Source organism: Glycine soja, chromosome 19, assembly GCF_004193775.1.
Source record: "Glycine soja cultivar W05 chromosome 19, ASM419377v2, whole genome shotgun sequence".
Classification (NCBI taxonomy): domain Eukaryota; kingdom Viridiplantae; phylum Streptophyta; class Magnoliopsida; order Fabales; family Fabaceae; genus Glycine; species Glycine soja.
This window is the reverse complement of record NC_041020.1, coordinates 40,394,530-40,418,818: the sequence shown is the minus strand read 5'-3', so window position 1 is coordinate 40,418,818 and position 24,289 is coordinate 40,394,530. Positions and strand designations below refer to the sequence as shown.

The 24,289-nt window shown below is 28.8% G+C and overlaps 1 protein-coding gene across 7 annotated transcripts; it reads left to right on the top strand.

Annotated features, from left to right (window-relative positions):
• Nucleotides 1-13,013: 13,013 nt before the first annotated feature.
• Nucleotides 13,014-19,706, top strand: LOC114400267. 7 transcript variants are annotated; one of them, XM_028362630.1, is made up of 9 exons: nt 13,016-13,174; nt 14,735-14,889; nt 15,212-16,060; nt 16,143-16,434; nt 16,749-16,955; nt 17,057-17,230; nt 17,975-18,175; nt 18,281-18,394; nt 19,019-19,706. In XM_028362630.1, exons 3-9 carry the CDS (start codon nt 15,234-15,236, stop codon nt 19,361-19,363), a joined length of 2,160 nt encoding a protein of 719 aa, XP_028218431.1. In that variant the 5' UTR covers nt 13,016-13,174; nt 14,735-14,889; nt 15,212-15,233; the 3' UTR covers nt 19,364-19,706. The 7 variants fall into 7 exon arrangements, with proteins under 7 accessions (XP_028218425.1, XP_028218431.1, XP_028218427.1 ...); XM_028362624.1 differs by having other exon boundaries at nt 13,014-13,174; nt 14,735-16,060; XM_028362626.1 differs by lacking the exon at nt 13,016-13,174 and adding an exon at nt 13,273-13,419 and having other exon boundaries at nt 14,735-16,060.
• Nucleotides 19,707-24,289: the final 4,583 nt, after the last annotated feature.

The window sequence follows — 24,289 nt, the reverse complement described above, 5'->3', positions numbered from 1 at the left end:
GACTCTTTTTTGTCAATGTTTTTAGTCAAATAGAAACCCTTTTTATTCAAAAGCCAGGTAGTTTATTTCTTAATCATATACTTGGATAAAATATTAAATTTTGACTTAAGAAATCATTTTATCATCAAAAGAATAAATTATAATTAATTAGTAACAATATCAATTTATAAATATTAAGAACTTTTTTATTGGAATAATTCAGAGGTGTAATTTGTCTTAGGCATGGTAATGGGCCCTGAACTTGTGAGGCCCGTTTTGGATCCGTTCTGATTTTGACAGAAAAAATTTGAGTTGATCAGAGTCGGGTCGGGTTTGGATTTTTTTTCGACAATCAAAGTTGGGTTCGTGGTCAAAGATGAGATTATTAATACTCGTTTCGCTAATAATTAATTGACAAATATATATATATATATATATATATATATATATATATATATATATATATATATATATAACATACTAAAACTCGACACCATTGGATGAAATTTTATGTTACTGTTGGATTGAATTTTATGTTGTCATGTACAATCTAAAAATATGTTGTGGTTGCTATTCAAAATTATATTTTTCATTTTATGACAAATTATATTTTTTTTATAGGATTTTATAAGCATGTCGGGACGGGAAAAATCCGATCCCATCGAGGACGGGGATGGAGGTAAATCTACAGTCACGTTGGTTTTGGGGGTGGGGGCGGGGTAAGCAAAACCCAGTCCCGACCCCACCCCGTTGCCATGCCTAATTCACCTTCTATTAGATTTAAATCGATTTTTTTTTTTTTAGTAAAGTGATACATTGGGCTGTTACTTCATGTTCAAGTAAAAAAAATTAAACCTTGGTTAAGAGACTTTAGTTAAAAGATTTAAGTATATTATTGATACTCTCCAAAAGAGACTTTGATTAAGAGATTTAAGTATCAAATTACTTGTAGTACTAATTTTTGATAATATTAAGAACTTTGATTAATATATAATTATCTAAATTTTTAATAAAATGGTACGTATTAATTAGGCTTCTTCGTACCTTCAAATTTTGTAATATATCCGTATGGGTTAGCAATTGATGATCGTGTATCAAATTAATTTAAAATATCATCAAGTGTGTATCTCAATTTGTGTGTTTGAAATTGTTTGAGTCAGTTTTGAAACTAAGTTTTGCATATGCATAATAGTTTTGTCTAGTTTAAGCTAAATTATTTCCTATAAAAATCAAAAATTGTTTCCGCCCATGTTCTTAAAAAAATAATTTAAAATATAGGTTAAATTATTTATTTGGTCCCTATAGTTTCACGATTCTTACATTTTTGGTCCCTAGAGTTTGAAAGTGATTTTTCTAGTTCATATAGTTTACATTTTAATTCTCTTTTAGTCTCTATAATTTAGATTTTAGTTCTCTTTTAGTCCCTATAGTTTTGAAAGTGATTTTTTAGTCCTTATAATCTTTTAGTCTCTATAATTTGAAAATGGTCTTTTTAGTTCCTATATTTTATATTTTAATTTCATTTTGGTCCTTACCAAATATGAGTAATATTATCAATTACAATTAACTACAAAAATATTAGCAAGTAATTCGTAACTAATTTATCGTAAGATAATTTGTAATAAAAAAATAATTGATAATTTATAACTAATTTGTATCTAATTATTTTTATATATTTTTTTATAGTAAGAACTAAAAGGTAATTAAAATATAAATTATAGGGATTAAAACTATCACTTTCAAATTAACTATATGGACTAAAAGAAGATTAAAATATAAACTATAAGAACTAAAAAGAATACTTTTAAACGACAGAGACTAAAAGAGAATTAAAATGTAAATTATAGAAACTAATAATACCACTTTCAAACTATAAGAACTAAAAAAATAAGATCATAAAATTATAGGGATCAAATGAGTAATTTAACCTTAAATGTACATACAAAATATATTTAAATTAGTAATAAATGTGATAAAATATTAGTTCTTTTCTTGTAAAAATAAAAGGGTATATGCATTATAAATATTCAATAAAGGTTGATCATATACTTTACGAAATAAATACAAATGCTAACGCAGGGAATTGAAAGTGAACCAACAAATTATTTTGCTATGAAAACTTCTTTAATTAACGAGTAAAATATATTTTTAGTACTTTGTATTTTGTATAATTTCCAACTTTAGTCTTTTGTACCTCATCATCAAATATTTTGGGTCCTCAACATTAAAATAATTGTTTTCAGTCCCTTAAGAAAGATATTATTAACACAATTTTTTACGTGGTGCTTGTCCTTAGGAATTAAAATTATTGATTTTTAAAAGTTCAAGAATCAAAATACTCGATGATAAAACTCATAGACTAAAATCAAGAATTTTGCACAGTACAAGAAATCAAAAACATATTTTTTCTTTAATTAATTATAATTGTAAGGTTCATTTTTCTAAAATATCATGAAATATTGAAATTTGTCTTCTAATTAAATAAAATAAAGATAATATTTATTTTTGAATTATTTCACAAAATTCATGGTTGTATACTTAAAAAATATAGGTCAAGTACATTAAAAAAATTATATTAATTAAAGACTTTCTCTACAGTAAAAAAAATTATATAAATACTTCAAAACATTAAAAAAATAATTTATGTTATGAGCACCCCAAAAGACAAACGCTTAATCATCCTTTAATTATCGGCCTGTTAAAGCCCAAAGGATGTGCAATGTCAGTAGGGCATTTTCAATGGTAAATTTGCCCATTGGAGTGAGCAAACACCCAACTACTGGACAACTAGGCCAATTCAAGCCCAATATAAATCACGGTTCTCATAATTGGTGGACTAAAGCCCGATTTCTACCTCGAGACCCGAAAGCCCTTGATCAGCATCATGTGGAAATCCTGTGCAAACTAGATCTGGAGCAGGAAAAATAAAAAAAGTAAAAAGCAGTTTGTCCGAAATTAAAGTTAGGTTCCTTTTAAATTTTAATAAATTTAATTTTTGAAAATAATTTTAAAAGGATTGATTTTTAAAAGTTTAATTATGTTTTAAAAGTTAATTTAATTTTTTATTTATCTAAAGAACATTTTAAGATAACTTTTAAAATGTAAATATGATCATGCTTTAATAAGTCTGATAAGTCTTTGCATTTTAATGCACTCAATGCAAGAGCTTAAAAAAATTTCCTCTAAAAAAAGAGATAATTTGTTTACATCTTTCAAGTTCAGTAATTTTTACATCTTTCAAGATCAATCATACTGATTGCATATTGAATTCAAAAAATTCAAATACTCATTACAATTTGGGCAATCGATTTTTTTGCACGCAAACTTAAATTTCCGAGCCAATCAAATAGGTTCTAAGAATATATTTTTGAGTAAGTAAAAAAATATTTTAGACAAATGCAGTACTAACACATAAGTTATTCATGTCAATGGTTGTCCATGTGAGAAAAGAGATCTAATTCAAAAGTATTTAAGTGGAAAGTTAGAGTTATCCTTCTTTTTAGGTTTAGTATGAATTATATAATAATATTGTATTTTGATTGAGTCATTCGATATTTAAGTCAACTTAGGTTGATTGATCCAATAAAAATCATAAAGATACATAATTTCTCATCCTGAGTACAAAAAGACTTAAAGTAATAAGGATGATCGATATTCAACAAAAAAAAAAAATATAAATACTATCATATATTTTTAACACTTTATTTTTTATGAACTTAAATGTTGATTTTTGCAAATACTAACTTGAATCCATTCTTTATTAATAGGACAAATATAAAATGAGAAAAAAAGTTATATATTAAAAGTATAAAATTTTATACAATTATCTAAATTAAAATTGAATGATGATATAAAATTATTTTACATTATTAATATATAAACATTAAACTCATAAAAATTTATTAAAATCCATTTTTTACTGAAAAGTAAAGGATTTATTCTTTTGATCTGACATGATCCTTTCATATCAATCTTCTACTTTACAACTACTTGAATTTAAAGGTAGAATTTATATCTAATATTGGGATATAGTCAATACATTACTCAACCCTAACCTAGTTAACCTAGCTAACAGTGAATTATGAAGCGCACCCCCCTCCTATGACATGTCACTGTTTGGTCAAGCAAAGACAGAGACAGCCAAATTATGTGTCAAAAATGCACTTTGAAATGAAATGTGAACAAGACCATTTATACTCTTTTTTCTTTCTAATATCTCGTTGGTGCTGGCTATAATAAGCCTAGAAGACTAGAAGACAGTGTTTTTAGGAGAAAACCTTACACCATTGCTTTTATAAAAATAAAAATCATATAGTAGATGAGATCTAAACGCGCATTACCACATGTTTATGCTGATACTTCTCCCAACACAAACATCATCATCTCCTTTGTGATTTTCTATTCTCTGTCTCAAGTGACATATATACCTGTCGGTGGAACTTCCCTCCTTTCTTTTTGCGCTTCACAGCTTTGGTCCACTCTTTGTGCTCCCACCACACCTTACATGTATCTGACTTAACTATTCGCACTCCATACCTTTTTACACGCTTGTTTTAAAATCACGTAACTATTTTTTTTTTCAAATACGAAATTTTGAAAATGCAAATAATTTATTCAGAATGATCATTACGATAATTTGGTCCAAAATTTTGGTTATTAGGCTAAATGCAATTTTAATCTTTTTATATGTAATTTGTAATTTTGGTCTCTTTATTTTTAAAAAATAATCCTCTAATTTTCAAAAATTTATAATTTTGATTAAAATTTTAATTTACCTACATTTATCTTTTCTTTATATTTTAATTAATTAAATATTTTCTTGATAGTATTTTAAATAAATATGTTAAGATTTGTAGATGAAAAAAAACATAATTAAAAAGAAAGAATCTCACTGTAAATCGTCAATAATAAAAATTAGTTATCAACAAAATCAATAGATATTATATATAAACAATATGATAACAAAATAAATATTAAGACTAGAGTTCAATTAGACTAAAATAAAAGAATATGCAAAATTACCACTAATCTTTCCTTGTGCTTCTCTACCTCCTGTGTTTATGAACATAAAGGATAACTATGAGCACGACATAGTTTCCATCCATCGTCAAAGCTCCAAGCACATTTGGTTTAAACATAAGCACCATCGGTGATCAACAAAAACTCAAACTATAGTATCACATCCACAATGCCATGACCGGCCCGCGAATCACATGAACCATAAACCAATACCATACATTTTCGAACCATTGAACGGAACACATGCACTATCAAATTCTCACCCCAAAGAACAATACAAAAAAGAAAAACAAAGAAAAAAAACAAGTATATGCAAGTAAAAAAGAAAGATAAATGATTAGCAGAAAAGTTTAAAAAAAAAATAAAAGAATAGAGCCACCATGCTCCGCTATATGTCATTGTTGTAGGCGATTTTCAATGATGGCTCCCCATCCCTCCATTTCTTTTCTCTTCTCCCTCCTTATTCTTCCCACACCTTATCCTTTCTTTCCCTTCCTCACTAATGAACGTCCTTTACTTCTAAAAACTTCTAGAGGCCCAAAGTATGGGAGGAGGCAACAACAAAGGGGGTTAAGTGAAGAACTTGAGTTCATTGTTGTAAATAGTCTTCTAGGTGGGATATTGGAGTTGAAATAGGTTAGGTCAAACTAAATTTAATAGGTTTAACTTTGATCTATACTAAAAAGATAGAACTTCGTATCTATTTATTTACCTTAGGTCTTTTTTTTAAGGTTTAACCTACATAGATGTTTGACCTAATTTAAAAATTTGTTTAAAAGCTTATTTATTTACTGTGAGCTGTTAGCTTAATTAGGTAGGCCTATCATCCTAAATATAACTATTAGTAATTATACAACTTTTATATTATTATGCAATATATATGGACGAAACCTTTCTTTTGGACAAAATATTATCTGCTTAAATAAATTATCTTTGCATTTTAAAGTTATTTGTAAAGTGCTAAACCTTAATATTCTCAGTTTATTATTTGTAAAGATGATTTGTTTGTAAAAATTAGGAATAATTTAATGTTAAAGAATACTTAAGTTGACAATCTCATGTTGAGATCATTGATAATTATTGTCAAATGTAACATAAAAAATAAATAAATATTTGTTTTAAGTTATAAAATTATATTATTGGAAATTATATTTTTAGAAATGTTGTACCTGATAATATTATTCACATAAACATGTTTAATTATCTCTAAGAATTTTTTTAAAAATAAAAAAAGTGAAATAAAAAAATATGAAGAAATATGTGGGGATTGATAGTTATTATAGAGAATAACTTTCATTCCTATGCGAATGCAAGATACTCATCTCTTAGTCTAAGAATAAGAAGTAATAAGAATACCCATGTTTCATATTTTTATAAAATTTGTAACAATCATGCGAATATGATATTTTTAAATCCACCTTCTCAAGAATCTTTTTTTATTACTTGAAACAAACATTTCAAACTTGTTTTACCTAGTTTAGTTAGTGAAACCTTTAAGGTTGAATAACAACTATAGTTAAAATTGAATAAATAGAATGAAAACGCTCATGTTTTTTATTATGTCTTTCCTTTGGACAAAAACTTTCAAACTCATTTGTGAAATTTTTTATGAAAAGTTTGTCAATTCACATAGAAAACTATTCAACTTTTCATCTAGTGTGTTGCTTATATGTCAACTAAAAATGCAAAAATATTCATGGACACCTAATACTCATAGAGATTCAGAGAGAAATAGAAAAAAAATTATATATAATAAAATAATATAACGTGACAAATAAAATAGAAAAAATATCAATAAACCGAATAACAAGTCTCCATATATCTCCTTCAAAAAAAAGTCTCTATATATCATTAGTCTTATAAATGCTTAAGGGGCCCGCGTTGATCTCATTTTCACCTGACACTAACAGCATTTGATTATAGCAACTCCCCCACCAGATTTTTGGTGTTGACGTGTGGTGTGGTCCCATTCAACCCACCCATTTTCATTAACCCTTCCAAATTATTGAAGTGAGCCCCATGGTTTTTCACTTTTTTTTTCTTATATATCTTTTTCTATTATTATTTAAAAAAGTAGATACATTTCTATTTTATATAAAAATAAAATTAATTGTACTATAAAATTAAAATATATATTAATTTATTAAAATACTTAGATATTTTTTATTAGTTTTTAGTTTTTCTTAATATTGGTCATTTATCAAGATAATAGTTTATGTTGAAGATTTATTTGATATAATTTAAAAATTCATAGTTGAAGACACCTTTTTCTATTTTAAAATATGAGAAAAAGTTATGGTAAAAAAATCATTAGCAAATTTTAGACTTTACATTAAGCATAAACATTCACACAAAATGACAAAATCCTCGGATTTTATTTATTTATTTTGTGTGTTATGAATTTCTACCTACTGATTTTCCATCTCTTGAGAACCTGCCTTCTTACTTCTTTGTTCATATAATACGATTCCACTATACCTACCAATCCCATAAAACATTATATAGTTCCATATATACCTATCATTCTTATGGCAAATCATATTACACCGATGTAATTTGCAATGATTATTATTTTATTTAATAATTTTTAATTAAATATTTTTTAAAAACTTAACTATTATTAGTTTGTAAGTTTATTTCACAAAAAATTATATATACAAAATTTTATATTAATTTAAAATTATTTAGTATCTTATTTATATAACTTAAAATTAAGATTTATAAATTAAAATTTAATGACACTTTTGTTCATTATATTTTATTGTTTCATTTTGATACTTTAAGTTTTAAAAGTTTTATTTTATTTTTTTACGTTTCAAATGTTTCATTTTAATCCTTTATATTTTTTAAAGTTTTATTTTACTATGTTAAGTTTTAAAAGTTTCATTTTAATTATTTATGTTTTCAAAAGTTTCATTTTGATTATTTTTATGGTTTCTATTAGCAAACATTAGTGTGTAATTAACTTTAAACTTTGAAATAATTAATTTAAAATAGTGACGGCTAACAATTGTCATTATCATTTTAAAATGCATTTAATCACTTGCTTTCTTAACCTTTGTCATCTTTTAGGCAAACTCCATAACCACCACAATATAACCATTGTGCAACCCATAGTCACATAACAATCCAACACCAACATTTATCAAAAACATTGGGTCCCGATGATGATAAGAAACTTCAATTTGATGTCATGGTGAAGAATTTGGATTTTGTGTCAATTTGCTAACATTTGATAATGAAAATCAGAAAAAAAGATTAAAATAAAAATTTTAAAAACATAAAAGATCAAAATAAAAATTTTAAAAGCATAAAAGGAAAAAATGAGACTTTTAAAACTTAATTTACCAAAATAAAAATTTTAAAAACATAAAGGACCAAAATAAAAACTTTTAAAACTCAATGTACCAAAGATAAAATACTAAAATATAATGGACCAAAAGTGACATTTAATTTAAAATTAATGTAACTTTTAAAATATATATAATATAATAATTTGAATATATTTTTATTGTTGTTCATTTTCGTACAAAACGTGGCATAAACATTCAATATAATATATAATTATAATCACATTCTACATGGAGTTATTAATATTGAAGATCTGATGTAAGTTATACAAGTGTAAGTAGATCAAATATTATTTTCTTTTATAAAATTTAAAATGATTATGTATGTCATTAAATTAATTCAATTTAAAATATAGTATGTATTTTAAAAAACTTGTACAATGTACATCTGTTTCATTTTATTTGACATTTTTATATTTTTTACAATATAAAATAATTTTTATATTATATACTAAACTATTTACTGTATTATAGAATGAGAAAATAGAAGAAGAATAAATCAGAGAGAATCTCAATAATATTTATGAAATTGAAAATATTAGTTGCATTCCTACTTTTTTTCAAATATGAAACATTCTCCATTTAAAAATGTTTTGCATAATATGTTTTTTCATTCCCACTTTTTCAAATATGACACTACCTCTTGCACGAATTTGGAGTGACAATGAATAACCAAGCTAACTCCTGAAAGTACATATGACTTCCTTAAATTAGTGCAAAAATATACCTACAATCATAAATTTATATATCTTATTAATTAAGCCCTTTACCTAATTAACAACATTAAACAGAAATGTCAATACAAATGAAAAAAAAATTAAAATAAGAGAAAAAATTGAATATTGAAATCTAAAATGTATTAGTATAAATTTTAGAATGTTTGTTAGATAGAGGTACTTATATTTAGTACTATTCGACTACGCCTTGGATAAGATTGTATCTGAAGACAAAAAGTTCATTTGAAAAACCAAAAATATAACTTTTAAAAATTTAAAATAAAAAATTAAGTGATCAAATTAATTCAAGTTAGAAAAGATAGATTTTTAATAAAGAAATTAAAGGATTGTAATTAGATTAACTTTAGTTTGAAAAAAAGTCAATTAAACAAATTATTTCAAATTATTAAATCTTTCAAATTAATATCCCTGCATATAGTCTAGCCAGAAAATTATAAGAAAAAGAAGAATGAATACATTGAAACACTTTTATTTATTTATTATTATCTGTATATCAGCACAATGAAACAATGATGAACTGAGAAATGAACGTTATCTCAGAGCAGGCAACTCATTATTATTTGATATATTTCCAATGAAAAATATAGAACCAACTCACAATATATATTATACAAAATGTACTAAAGAGAGATCAAAGAACACAAAAGCACGTGGATGCATTTTAAAAAAAGATCCTAACAAAAAGTTAATGAGTGAATGAAGTGGGTTGATTCGATAATACAGTATGAAAGAAAAGTTTAATGATAGTCTAAAATATTTTTTATACTATCGTTGAATTATAAATTATATCGTTCAATTATAAATTATATTAATATAATTTTTACAGTAATTATCATAAAGTTAATAAAATATTATGTATAATGAGTTGTAATCATAGGTAAGTGCATAATCTATTTTTACATCAAATAAATGTAAAGATTTACATTAACCCAAGAAGATGGGAATAAAAAACGAAAAATAGCTGTTGTAAAAAAAAACGAAACATAGCTGATTGATGCTCTATTGCACTTGGCCACTTGCAGAAAATAATGCTAGCTGACAGAGAATGACGAGATTTATAAAATTTTACATGTTAAATTAATTATACTTGCTGACATTCCAAGTTTCCACATTTATATGAGTAATATATAAATGTTAAAAAATAGATAAAGATAATACTTTGATCATATTTATTTTTTATTTGATTCTTTGACTTCTCATTTTGTTTGGATCTTTTACCAATTTACCTTTCTAACTGTGACAGTTTTTGACCTTTAGGAATTATGACATTTTTTAATTGTAATATTTTTGTAAATTATGATCGTAACTAAGCTAATAACTTGACAAAATTAGTTCAAATAAATATATAAATGATAAAAATGTAGCGAAAAACTTAAAAATAAAGCAAAAAGAGAGAGGACTAACTTATTAATTATGATAAAAGAATATTATAAAAAATTGAAGCATTATTTTAAACCATGCTTTTAATGAATTATTTATTCAATTCAATTTGGAGTATGGCAATATACATCCATGATGAGAAAATAATCATATATACAGCACATTATTATGTATTGACATGAAGTGAGAAATTCTGCAATTAACGTTTAAGCAGTAATGCGTGGGTTTTTTTAGTTGAAGAAATAAAGAGAATTAATTGACCCTTTCAGCTGTTAAACTACTTCCTAGGTTCTTCTTGGGGCCTAAAAAAGCCACTCGAAGTAGAAGCACATCCACAAATAAATAGTGAATAACTAGTTTTTTTTTTTTTTATATAGTGAAATATTACTAGTATAATAATATATAAACGGTGGCCAAATGGAACATGAGAGCAGCCAATGAAAACGACCATGGAACCATAAGGAATTAATTAACCTTTTCATATCATTTTAAGGAAATTATCACTGAATAAATGCCGTAGGAAATTGATTGAAAAAATTTCTTAATAATATGTGATACTCTATCATTTTAATAGGTTTACTATTTTTTTTTTGTAATTAATGTGCAATTTTAATTCTTTAATAGTTCTTACCCATTTATTTTTTACAATTAAGCTCTTCTATCAATTTTTATATACTTAAAACGTTGAAATGCTTTTTTTTACTATGTAAAACCTTTGTAAATTGAACCATGTTAAATATTTTAATTTTTTTAGAAATTATAAATTAAAATATTAAATTTTACCTAACATCAGAGTATTCCTAGCATCTCCCTTTTCTCATGTTTCTAATTTTACTTTCTGAAAAATATTTTAAATTTTATAAAAAAATCTTGTTTTTTTACTTTCCGTCATAAAAGCATTTCGTATCCGAAATCTATCATAAACTTCAAAGTACTTGAGAAAAATGAGGATTCAAATATTACAAATAAAAAATATTTGATGAAGAAATTTTATTGTGGAAATTTTAAAAATAAAATATTAATTTAACAAAAAATATTATCTCTCTCTCTCTCTCTCTCTCTCTCTCTCTATATATATATATATATATATATATATATATATATAGTAGAGGAACTTATCACCTTATTACCAAAAAAATATAGTACTATAAATTATCACCTGTCTCTATATCTTTGTAATTATTTAAGTGTTAATTGTTCATCTAAAAAATAAGCATTAACTGTGAGTATTTTTACTGAAATAAGTATACTACTGTATTTGTTCAGTAGGGTTTAGTAATGGACTAATGAAGTACCGTTAAGAAGTTAGTAGTAGTACAAATTTAAATTTAAGTTTTATATTGTAAAAAAAAAAAAAAAACACAAAAAACTTGTTTGATACTGTAGCGAACGGGTAGTAAATGAAGGGATAAAAATTAGATGCTGATATTTTGTGTTATACTAGTACTAGTTTCAATTAAATTAAAATTAATATTAAAATGTTGACATCAGTTATTAAAGCAAACTTTTAATTTTAGTTAAAAAATAATATTAAAATAACTTAAGAACATATAAAGTTTTATTCATAATTAAAGACACTATGCCTCCATGTCGAGAACTTGAGTTTGGTAAAAGGAATTTAATAAAGGTCTTGTTAAAATAGTAATTAACAAATATTTTTATTGAAAATTACAAAAAATTGTATTACAAAATTACAAAACAATATATTTATGTTTTTTATACTTTTTTTACTTTAAATTCCTGAATTAGTTTTTTAGGAACACTTACATGTACTTTTTTTAGTAAAATTAATTTTGACAAATAAATTTAAATTATTAAATATAATTAAGCCGTGCTTAATTTACCCGGCATGTTGTAATGTCTGGGCCCTAAACCTAATTATTAAAGGGATTAAGACAAGAAAGCATAATTAAAACACGTAATTAAAAATAAGGTCTTACTAATTAGTGCATTAAGACAATAGTTAAAAAATTAAAATAAAAAATATTTATTTTGCAAATCGTAAAAGAATGTAAAAAAGATTATGAGTAGCGTAATTTTTCACCACCTAATAAAAATATTTTTGTTTTAATTTTTTTAATTAATGCCCTTAAGACACTATTTTCTTCGGATTCATATAGTAAATGAAAATAGTTAGTTATACACTAATTAAAAAAATTAGCTCACATTATTTAATTTTTTTAATCTCATATGAAAAATAAAACTATTTCTAAAATAATTTTTATTAAAACTTTCTATCATGAAAAAAAATAAAAAAAAATAAAAGATATTTAAAAAATAATAACAACATACCAAATTACTTCTTTACTTACAAGACTATGTTATTTATTGTTAGCATTTACCTTTAAAGGTATGGAGAATGGAACGAGGAAGGAGGGCGGAGCGTGTTAGGATTGGAAAATAGGCCCCCCGGCAAGGTTGACTACGACGACCGGCTATACCCGGTCACCTTCGCTCACCGACACCCTTTCCCGGTTACCCTCACCACTCCTTGTTCCGTTTTAAAAATGCATGCACGTTCGCGCACTCTCTTCTCTCTTCTCTCTCTCTCAACACAGCTCTCGAGAACCTCTCATGAGTGTAACAAAAACAACCCAAAGAAAACAAGAGTGACAACGTTGCTAATCCCAAGTATCCTTTTGTCTGCCATCATTTTTGCGTACGTACCACTTCAACAACAAAACAAAACCGCGTGTTTGAGACTGAGCGGTAAGTTATGTTCCAACGTTTTTAACTGTTCATCCCATCCTTCTTTATTATCACGGTTACGTTACATTACATTACAGCTTTTTACTCTCTCTCTGCTTCCTTCTATTCTATGCTTTCTCTTTTCTCTTTTTACATTTCCCTGTTCGTTTCACGTGAGATTATATATCATACCGTCACGAACTCAAAACTCCCGAATTGACTACACACTCACCCGTTTCCTGTTCGCTTGTCTCCTCCAACATCGTGTTCGTTTCTTCTTCTCACTACTCAACTTCCCTCTTTGGCTTTTCTATAATTCTTCGTTTCCCATTTTTACGATTTTATTTTTTGTTCTCATCTCTATTTAGAAACATATAATGTTTTTGGGTACGGTTATACTATACTTGTCTTTTAATATAAATCTTCTGAATCCACTTTGTCCTTATGCATTAAATCTTCATTCGTTTTCTGCCTTTTCATTTATTTTTGCTTCTGCTTATTAAATAGTGACTGTGATGTAACTCCCTTTTCCTTCTGTTTTGGTTTTGTTTTTGGTGGAAATTCCGGAAATGTTGTATCAGTTGAATGCCTAAGCTTCTTCCACTGCTAATTTTGCTAATTTTTCTTGATGGGTTGGGTTGGTCAAAGTTAATGGTTAAGAAAGACAACATTTTTAGACTGATTATAGTGACAGTTGTTATATGGGGTCTCCATTGAAATTATTGGAATATAGCCAGCTAGCATATTTGATGTATGTATGTATGTGATGACGTTGGCGATGGAGGATAGATATTTCTTCACCCTCTATTAGTTCTAGGTCTCTGCTTGTGCTTGGTTAATCGCAAATCGATCCAGAGATTCTTTTATTCATTCATTTATTTGTTTGTTTATTTTTTACTCTAACATGGTGGCCGCATCTTGTTTGGTTGGCTATTTTTCTTTTTTGCTGAGAATATTTCCAGGGTACCACTATGTCCCTGTCACTCCATTCTAATTCGCCTTGGTACCACAAAATAAGTGTTTTTTTTTGTCTGAAATGGCGCAAGTCTTGCTCCTGTACAGAGTAAAAAACAAAGAAGTGATGATATCCTAGGCTTGTTTAATTTTAGGAAATTACTTCAATTTCACTAGTGTGGACAAGATCAAAATGGATGCAGAATTTCTTATCAAAGAACTCGATTAATCCATCCGTGCCTTTTGTAACTTTTTTCCTGTTGTATTATTTTTTTATTATACTATATGTTCACATTTTGATTTCTGCCGCTGCCTACCCTCATGGAGTAAGGGTTATAGATACTTTCTAAATGAGATCTTGATCTATTTTATGCAAAAAATTTGTGGCCTGAAATTGAACATGGTCCCCCTTCAGTTATTGCAAATTGTGTGTGCTATATAATAATTAATGAACTTTCTGCACTAGTCATCTTTCTGGGTTTTCCATTTTTTGACACTCATTGTGATAAATGCTTCTAATGTCTTCACCTCACCTCTTATCCCGATAATCAAAATTGGTTTCCTTTTACGATTTTTGCCTATTACTCTCTGAGAATCAAGCCACTTATTTTGTCAATACCTTTGCAGGTAGAAACTTGTTGTTTTGAGCCCCTGGAGAAACAGAGAGGTTCTGCAAGCACTTCTCTGGTGGTGGAAAAAGCACTATTCTGGGGAGTAGGTATTGTTAGTGGTTACAAACAGACTTTAGGATTTGAGAACTAGCGCATACCGAGCTCGCTAAGGTTAGTTACTGCTATCATTTCTCCCTGTCACAGCATCTTCATTTGATTGATATTTGAAGGAATTTGAAAGCATGAAAGAATTTGAGAAGAGAAAAGCTTCAAGGAATAGTCAGACAAAGGGTTCAAGAAGAACCGAAAGGAGAGAGAATAAATTGCATCAAGATAATTCTTCCAAAACATTGAATGAAAAAGGAACTGAATCTAAGACACCCCAGGATAGTAGACCAACTGCAAATAATTTTATAAGTGATTCAAACGCGGCCTCAGAGAATTCAGAAACTTATGAAAATGTGATTATACATTATGTGGATGATGTCAACAGGTCGGAGGAGGCACTTGCCGAGATGAAAGTTAATGAAACAGTTGCTAATGAAAACAAAAATGAAGTGGCTGATGATCGTTCCAGTGATTTGGAGAAAGAGCAAAAGGAAGGGAATGAAGAAGTCTCGGATACTGAGACAGTAAAGGATTCAGTATCTTCCCAAGGTGATTCTTTCACCAATGAGGATGAAAGAACAGAAAAAGCTTTAAAAGATCCTAAAAGCAAGGTTAAAGTGAATCCTTCAGAAAGCAATCGTGGATCAAAGGAGAGATCTGATAGAAAAACAAATAAATTTCAATCAAAGGTATCAAATAGCAATCAAAAGAAACCTATGAACTCAAATAAAGGGCACTCCAAAGTTACAAACAAAAATACTTCCTCAGCTAATTCCAAGACCGTGAAAGTTCCTGTAAATGTATCATCGGAATCTCCTGAAGGTGTTGATGAAAAACCTGTTCAAGAGGTCAAGGAACTTGTTAATGATGAATCCTCCAATGGTGCTCAGAGTGTAGGAAGTGAAGATGAAAGTCGTGAAACAGTTAATGATGAAGAAAATGATGAGCACGAGGATAATGCAGCTGCGGAATTAAAAATTGAAGAAATGGAATTACGAATTGAAAAGCTTGAAGAGGAGCTTAGAGAAGTTGCTGCTCTTGAAGTGTCACTTTATTCTATTGCACCAGAGCATGGCAGCTCAACACACAAGGTGCACACACCTGCTCGGCGCCTTTCTAGGCTCTATATACATGCCTGTAAGCATTGGACCCAGAAAAGGCGAGCCACGATTGCCAAGAATACTGTTTCTGGTCTTGTTTTGGTTGCCAAGTCTTGTGGTAATGATGTTTCAAGGTATGTGCTTGTGCTTTGTTAAAATTCTCATTTACTGATTTTGAATATGAACAATAAATATTCTCCTTGATTTGTGTTTTAGGTTAACTTTCTGGTTCTCAAATACCATTGTGCTGAGAGAGATAATTTCACAAGCTTTTGGGAATTCCTGTCAAGCTAGTCCCCTTAAAAGGTTGGTCGAGTCAAATGCCGCTGGCAAGAGAAATGATGGGAAGTCTATGGCACTGAAATGGAAAGGTAGCTCCAATGGTAAACCAGGAAATGGTTTTATGCCTCTGGTTGAAGATTGGCAAGAGACAGGAACCTTTACATTTGCTTTGGAAAGAGTAGAATCGTGGATCTTTTCTCGGATAGTGGAGTCAGTGTGGTGGCAGGTAGATGTTGTCTCTTGTGTTAGATATTTGATGATGCATTCACTGATGTAAGAAAATAATCATTCTTACATATTTTCCAGTACAGTGGGAGGAGTAAATTGTCTATTCCAACCATCTCATGTTTAACTTATCTACTAGTTTAACTCCAAATAGGAATTAATCATTATCAAGAACATTATTTATTATGTTCTAAAGTCGGTATATCATTAGTATGTTGGATGATTCATATACTCTAGGACGCCATTGACACAATAGATCTCTGTATCATTCTTCGAAGCACTTTTTATAACATGAAAAGCATGATATATTTTCAGGCTTTGACACCCTACATGCATTCTCCAGTTGGGGACTCTTCAAATAAACCCATTGGGAAGCTGATGGGACCTGCTCTTGGTGATCACAATCAAGGGAACTTTTCCATCAATCTGTGGAGAAATGCTTTCCAAGATGCTTTTCAACGACTCTGTCCTGTTCGAGCAGGAGGGCACGAATGTGGTTGTTTGCCTGTATTGGCCAGAATGGTGTGCTTTTTTTATTATTAATGATATCCTTCCATTCTTGCAGTGTTTATAACTTCCCTTTCTTTTGGTCAGGATTAAGTAGATTTAAATTCTTTTACCAGGTCATGGAACAATGCATAGCTAGACTAGATGTTGCCATGTTCAATGCTCTTCTTCGGGAGTCGGCCCTTGAGATCCCGACTGATCCTATATCAGACCCTATTGTGAATTCGAAGGTTTTGCCAATTCCAGCAGGAGATTTAAGCTTTGGGTCTGGTGCACAGCTAAAAAATTCTGTATGTGTTTAACCCTTTTACTGCTTTTGGTGTTCATACACATTGTTTAAAAGTTGAATTTGAATATTTGAATTTCTAATCTGCCTATAGTAAACATTCATCATCAATAGTGCGTCAACTTCTTGGAGGGACAGTTCCTGATGGGAGCTTTTGAAAAATTTGTTATTAAAATTAAGAAAACTACAAAGATTTTATTAAAATAAAGAAAACCCTACATGTTTGCTTTGTATAACTTGGGCAACCTGCTTGTGTTGAAACTAAAGCTTGTAATAAGAAAATTTGCTTCTCATGATAAGAACTGTTTGGTTTACTTGTTCAACTGATTTGATTAGCGTTTAATTGATACTTTATATGTTTTCTTTCTTCGGAAAAGAAAAGCATGATGATTGTTTATGATATATTTGATATATTGAGCCCCCTTTATATTCTAACTTCATACATAATCTTAAAAAACCAGCTGCTTAGTCGCTTAGATGATATCATGTTGTATTCATCTGTGATTTTATTATATTGGGGAAATGCGGAACTCTTCAGGTGCCTTGTGGTATTGATCTTGTTCTTGTGGCAATGTCCAAAGTAAGCCACTAAAAGTGTTATAATTGAAAGAAAAAAAATGATAATATGATTATCAATTAGCATGGTTGGCATAATTCATGTTACTACTATTATATGAAGTATCAAGGATTCATCATCAAGCAAAGTTATTCTGTGTTTATGCTTATGGAAGAGCGACTTGACCTGCAGGTTGGCAATTGGTCTAGATGGCTTACTGACATGTTTGGCATGGATGCTGAAGATTGTCTGCAAGAAGATCAGGAGAACAGTGAGAATGATGAAAAGCAAGGTGGAGACGGTGAACCTAAATCTTTTGTTCTCCTTAATGACTTGAGTGACCTTCTGATGCTACCTAAAGACATGCTTATAGATAGAAATATCAGACAGGAGGTTAGTTTCATGAATTAAATGCTGATTTTCTTCAGTGGCATATCACTCTCACTTTTTTGGTTGGTTTGTCATTGTCTTTATTCCATATCTTTCATTGTTGTACAGGTGTGTCCAACCATCATTCTTTCATTGATTATACGGGTTCTCTGTAACTTCACTCCGGATGAGTTCTGTCCAGATCCTGTTCCAGGAACTGTCTTGGAGGCCCTGAATGCGGAGGTATGCCTTACATACATCACTTTCATTTTTAAGTTGTTTAGGAGGATACATCAATTTGTTGCTAGATTTAACAGCTTAGAAGAATTTAAGAGTTGGTCCAAAAGAAAAAACTGAACATTAAATTTTGTTACTTTTTGGTGTATGTTGTTATGAACACCAACCGGGCTATTAAATTTTGGTTTCTCTCATCATACTTTGTCTATAATAATGCATTAGCTAGGAAATAATAATAAATTATTGAGTAAACTACACTCACATCCCCTTAAGTTTTTCTCAAATTACACATAACACTACTCTTTTTTCTATTCCTACATTAACCTCTTTTTATGTTTGAAAACATTACATTGACATCCCCTTGTATGTTTGAAAAGATACTGACATTTCCTTATATGTTAGATTAACACCTCCTGGTTGAGACGTGACTGTAATGGTTAGAAAAGTAGAGAATGTACACAAAATCTCAAGGGTGATTAGTGTAATTTACTCTAAATTATTTATATTCTGAAATTGATATTGCCTTGTGTAATTTCATGAAGCATATATATTTTGTAACTTTCTGCTCTACTTTAATAGTGCAGTAATTCTGGGAACTAGTTTATTGGATTTTTTTACTTCATCTTTCAGACTATTATAGAGCGAAGATTGTCAGCAGAATCTGCAAGAAGCTTTCCCTATGTGGCTGCACCTGTTGTGTATATGGCTCCCTCTTCTGCTAATGTGGCAGAGAAAGTTGCAGAGACTGAAGGAAAGTCTCACTTGGCAAGAAATGTATCAGCTGTTCAGAGTAGAGGATATACAAGTGATGAAGAGCTAGAGGAACTTGATTCCCCTCTTACATCCATCATTGATAAGCTTCCTTCATCTCCAACAGTCACTGAAAATGGAAAAGGTAATAATCACAAAGAGCAAGGGGGCCACCCCACCACAAATGCTAGATACCAACTCCTACGTGAAGTTTGGTCCATGTGAACCTTGTCAGTTCCACATGTGTACACCTACCAAGGGAAAAATGGATACGTTAGAGATTTGGCTTCAAAGAATTGTGAATTGAGAAAATTAAAAAGAAATGGAATAGAAAGATTTTAGATACTGTAAGAATCTTCACCAATATCAGAGCTTAAGCCTGCAGTTTTATTTTTTGTATATAAAAATAAGTCATTATAGTGTAGTATTTGAAAATTTGTTCTGTTCAATGTTTACATCTTAGTGTCTGCTTTATATTTAGCATGCAAGATATATTTGCAATAGAAAATTTAGCATTTATTTGTTGTTATATACAAAATCTTTTATAATTTACAAAGCTTACGTATTAGAATGTGATTAGTTGTTTAACTTAGTATTGCCTTGGTCTATTCTTTTCACGGATATATTGGAGTTATGAACTCATAACTTGAGCACTTGTTAGATTTGGTAACTTAAATGCAATTCAAACCAGTATTACATTTGTACAAATGACTTTGTCAGGATGATATATCAGTTTTTAAATGGATGATCGAGATATTTTTATTTTCTTTTTATTTCTTTTCTCTCCATTTTTCTCAATTTGTCCTTGAAACCTAATGCCCCACCGCTTCTTTCACTGCTCAATCTCCCTCTCCCTCCTAAGGTGTGTTTGGTTTAGAGGAGAGAAATAGGATAAATAGAAATAGGAGACAATAAGAAAAAAAGTAGAATAAAATGATATGTTGTAGTGTTTGATGTAAGAAATAGGTGAGAAATATTTGTTGTGTCAAAGAAAATTGATTTTTTGTACTTGAAAAATCAGTTTGTTTGCCTAAAAAATCGATTTTTATACCTTAAAAATTGATTTTTATACCTTAAACATTTTGTGACTTTACTCTCTTATACCAAACTCAACCAGTGCATTTCTATTGTCAGTCTTTTAATTCTCTCTGCCAAACCGAACGCAGCATAAGTCTACTTTCTTCCTCTCTGGCAAGACTCCCTTCATCCACAAAATCTTGGTTGAGATTGGAAGAAGCTCCATCGCGTGCTTGTGTTCGAAGGGAGCCTTTGTGTTGTCGTAGCACTTGCATTCATTCTCCTTCAACACTGCGTTGTGTCATCTTTAGTTCTAGCCCTGTACCCACTTGTCGGAGATCATGAATTTCTCTCCAACACACTCAGAATTTTCATATAACCCATGTTAATTGGACGATGTAGAATGCATTTTTTTGTAGTAGTGGAGACAGAGGAATACTTTCAGAATCGTAATCGTGGTGGTGGCTAGAATTATTGGAGTGTGAGGAGAAGAAAAGAGCAACGCCGAAAGTGAAGCCGAGAGCAAGAGTTATGAAATTCAGCGAGATAATGGAGGGGAACTACGCCATTAAACTGTGGAAGAGATTCTGGAAAGGAGCAGGTGAAGGTGGTGGCTGAGAGAGGCTTTGATTTTTAATTTTTTTCTCTTCCAATTTGTGTCAATTTTTAATAGTCACAATTTGTATTCTTGTATTTTTTTTTAATATATAACGATTTTTAACCCTTATAAATCATTTAAATTTTAAAATAAAAAATGTCTCATAGGTTTATACATACATAACCGAAACTAGTTTTAGAAAAAAAAACATATTATAATTCTATGAGAACAAGAAATAAATAAATTTGTTTCAAGGACTAAAATTAAACTTTAACATGAAAGAAAAATATATTTTAGCTATTAATTATTTTGCTTCCCCTTTTGAAGACATCAAAAAGTACTTGAACATGCTGCTTCACCCACCAAGATATACTGCAAGATACACAGGTAAACATAATATTGGAATTTTGAACCTATCTAGTGGTGAAAAAACAATTTAAATACAATTACCACTAAACTAGAGTTTTTCATTTTAGTATATGCATAAATTATAACTTTTACATAATATATCCATAACATTTACATATTTTATATTTAACTATTTTATGGGATTCAAACTAATGACATACCAACTCAACATTTACATGGCCATCTAATTTTGCTAACGCGGTTCTATGTAGAACATATAATTATAAATGGTTTCTTCATTTAAAATTTATTAGAAAAGGAGTGTTAGTAGCATAGTTTCTAATACACACTCTAAATTTTAATAAAATTAAAAAAATCATAGAGGTGCTCCGAGAGAGTTCTTTAAAAGGATATGGGTGAAAAGTATACCATCAAAGGTACAAATATGTGCTTGGAAAATGGTTTGAATTGTATTCGACCCGTCAAAACTTGGTGAAGACCGAAGAGAAATGTAATCAACCATGAAGAAAGAATATGTGAAGGTTGTGAAAGAGAAGATGAGAGTACAAGACATTTGTCTTTTGAATGTCGACCAATCTCCTCCATAAATTGGCCATGTTTGGATTGGTGAGGTATCAGTTCGATATTACACAATAATGAACAAGTTTTTTTTAACAGATTTTAGGATTGTGATAGGAGTAAGAGATCGAAAGTATTGCGGGCAATATGGTTTGCAGTGCTTTTGGCAATATGGTTGGCCCACAAGGTAACGTAAGTCTTATTCCAGATGTTGTATGGAGATTTTCTTGAGTTAGGTGGGGCTGGCGTTCAACGTGTCTCAAGTGGGGAAGAACAAATTAAGCTTTAGCCAGTATCTTACCATATATAAATAGGAATTAAAATTCCACTAAACATCGAAACTTATCTGAAAAATACTTTGTCGTAACTTATCACTCGAACTTGAATAATGACAGCCAAAATTTTAATGACCCATCTACTCTATACCATATAGGATTGCCCAATGATACTATATTAACATAAAAACAAGAAAGTAAATTGTTCAAACTAACATAGAAAGAGCATGCATGCAAGCTCACCAGGTCTTGCACCGCCACGGTGCTATTAATGTTTAACTTCAACCAATGGACTATAAATTGTTGGGCAGTGAAACCTGTTCAACATATTGAAATTAACTAATTCACAACAATAATTCTGAACTTCTCCAAGTATTGGACATTTCATCCTGAAAACACATGCAGCTGGCTGCGCTTCCCAGACTATATGTCGTCCTTACCACTTCTTCTACAGACCAAAGATTGCCCCTCAATCTAGCTAGTAGGGTCATTTTCACTTTGTGAGGCCAATGCCACATAATTTAGGCTGTTCTTTTGTGTTTCCGGATATTGGCCTTTGAAATACATTGCCTGCAGTTATAGTACAATACAACGTTGTTGTTCCGAAGCACATTTAAAGGCTGCATTGCTTCCACTGGGACAATGCCTTTGTTGCGGTGCTAAAATTAGAGCTACATGAACTAAGGTAAAAAAGGAAATAAAGCCTTAAAATAAAGACTGAAATATTTTCATTCATTGATTGATTTCCTATAGAAGAAATATACAGACAAGATTGTCTAATTAACCTCAAACGAAAATGTGATTAAACAATCTCATCAATTATTGATAGAATTCTGACAATTATCTTATATTTTAAATTTTATCATTAACGCTATGACTATTTCATTTAATGTATCATTTATATTTTCTCTTTCATATTATTTTTTTATATCATTTATATATAAAATTAAAACTTTATAATTGTTAATTAAAATTTAATAATCAAAATTATAATAAAATACATAAATATATGTAATAAAATTATAGAATCTTAATAATTAGTATTTTTAATTAATTATAAAAATTTATATTCTTTATTCACTTTAGGTAAATAGTTATCATAAAAAACTTTAGGTAAATATTTTTCTTTTATTTTAACTTTAGAAAAATGAATTTTAATTTTTTTAATTTATTGAAATTTATAAAACTTAATTTTGAGTAAATAGTTTTATTTTACACTTGACTTTATAATCCGATTGTTGTTATTATCTATATGTAAAATGAGAGCTATTCATCTAAAGTTATTTATTATATATTTCAATTAAAAAATATTAAAATTATTTTTCTAAAGTTAAAATAAATATAAACTATTTATTTACCTAAACTGAATAAAGAACATATATTTTTGTAATTAATTAAAAAATAATTATTAAGATTTTAAAATTTTATAATTTGTTTACATATATTTATGCATTTTAGTATAATTTTAATTATTAATTATTAATTATAAATTATAAATTTTTAATTTTATATATAAATGATATGAAAGAGAAATTAAAAATAATACATTAAATATGATAATCATAACATTAATAATAAAATTCAAAGCATAAGATAAATGTCTAAATTTTATTTGTCATTAAAGATGAGATTTTGTAATCCCATTTTTATCTTGAGTTAATTAGACAAACCCCTGTAAATTATATAGTCCTAATTGATGTTAATCAATAAATAATAATTATTCATGTGTAAACATCATTTTATTCTCAACATAAATGAAATTAAAAATTTATAATTTATAAAATAAATATCTAAATCCATCGTACAGAGTCTTTTAACCACTTGAGTTTGAGAATATATTTGGACCTCTTTCCAGGTTCAGTTTGTCCTTTCAAAATGGCCTCAATGTTGTAAAACAACCTGATATTGAAGTTGGTAATGGCGTTGTACCCTCTAAACCTTATGCTTTCAATATCATATATATGACCTTGCTGCTTCCTCTTCTGCGTCTGTTTACATAAGTGCAAGCTCAGAATGCTTTAAATAGCTTAAATAAAATATTTTTAAAATGCTACATAGAATTCGGGGTAAATGACTTCACCGAATAGTCCAAGGGAATTGTTGTCGTGGATGCTCATACCAACACTTGCTTCCCATTTCGCAGTAGAAAAATCTTTGCTTAAAAATTAAGAAAAAAATGAGAGAGAGGGAGAGAGATGAGTATATAGCAAGAAAGTAAGAGACACTATATTTTTGTGTAAACCTGATGACTCCACAATACATGGATATGGTCTTCACAAATAAAAAAAAAAGATTACTATTATTTTTCTTTCCTTTTCCTTACTAAGCAAACAC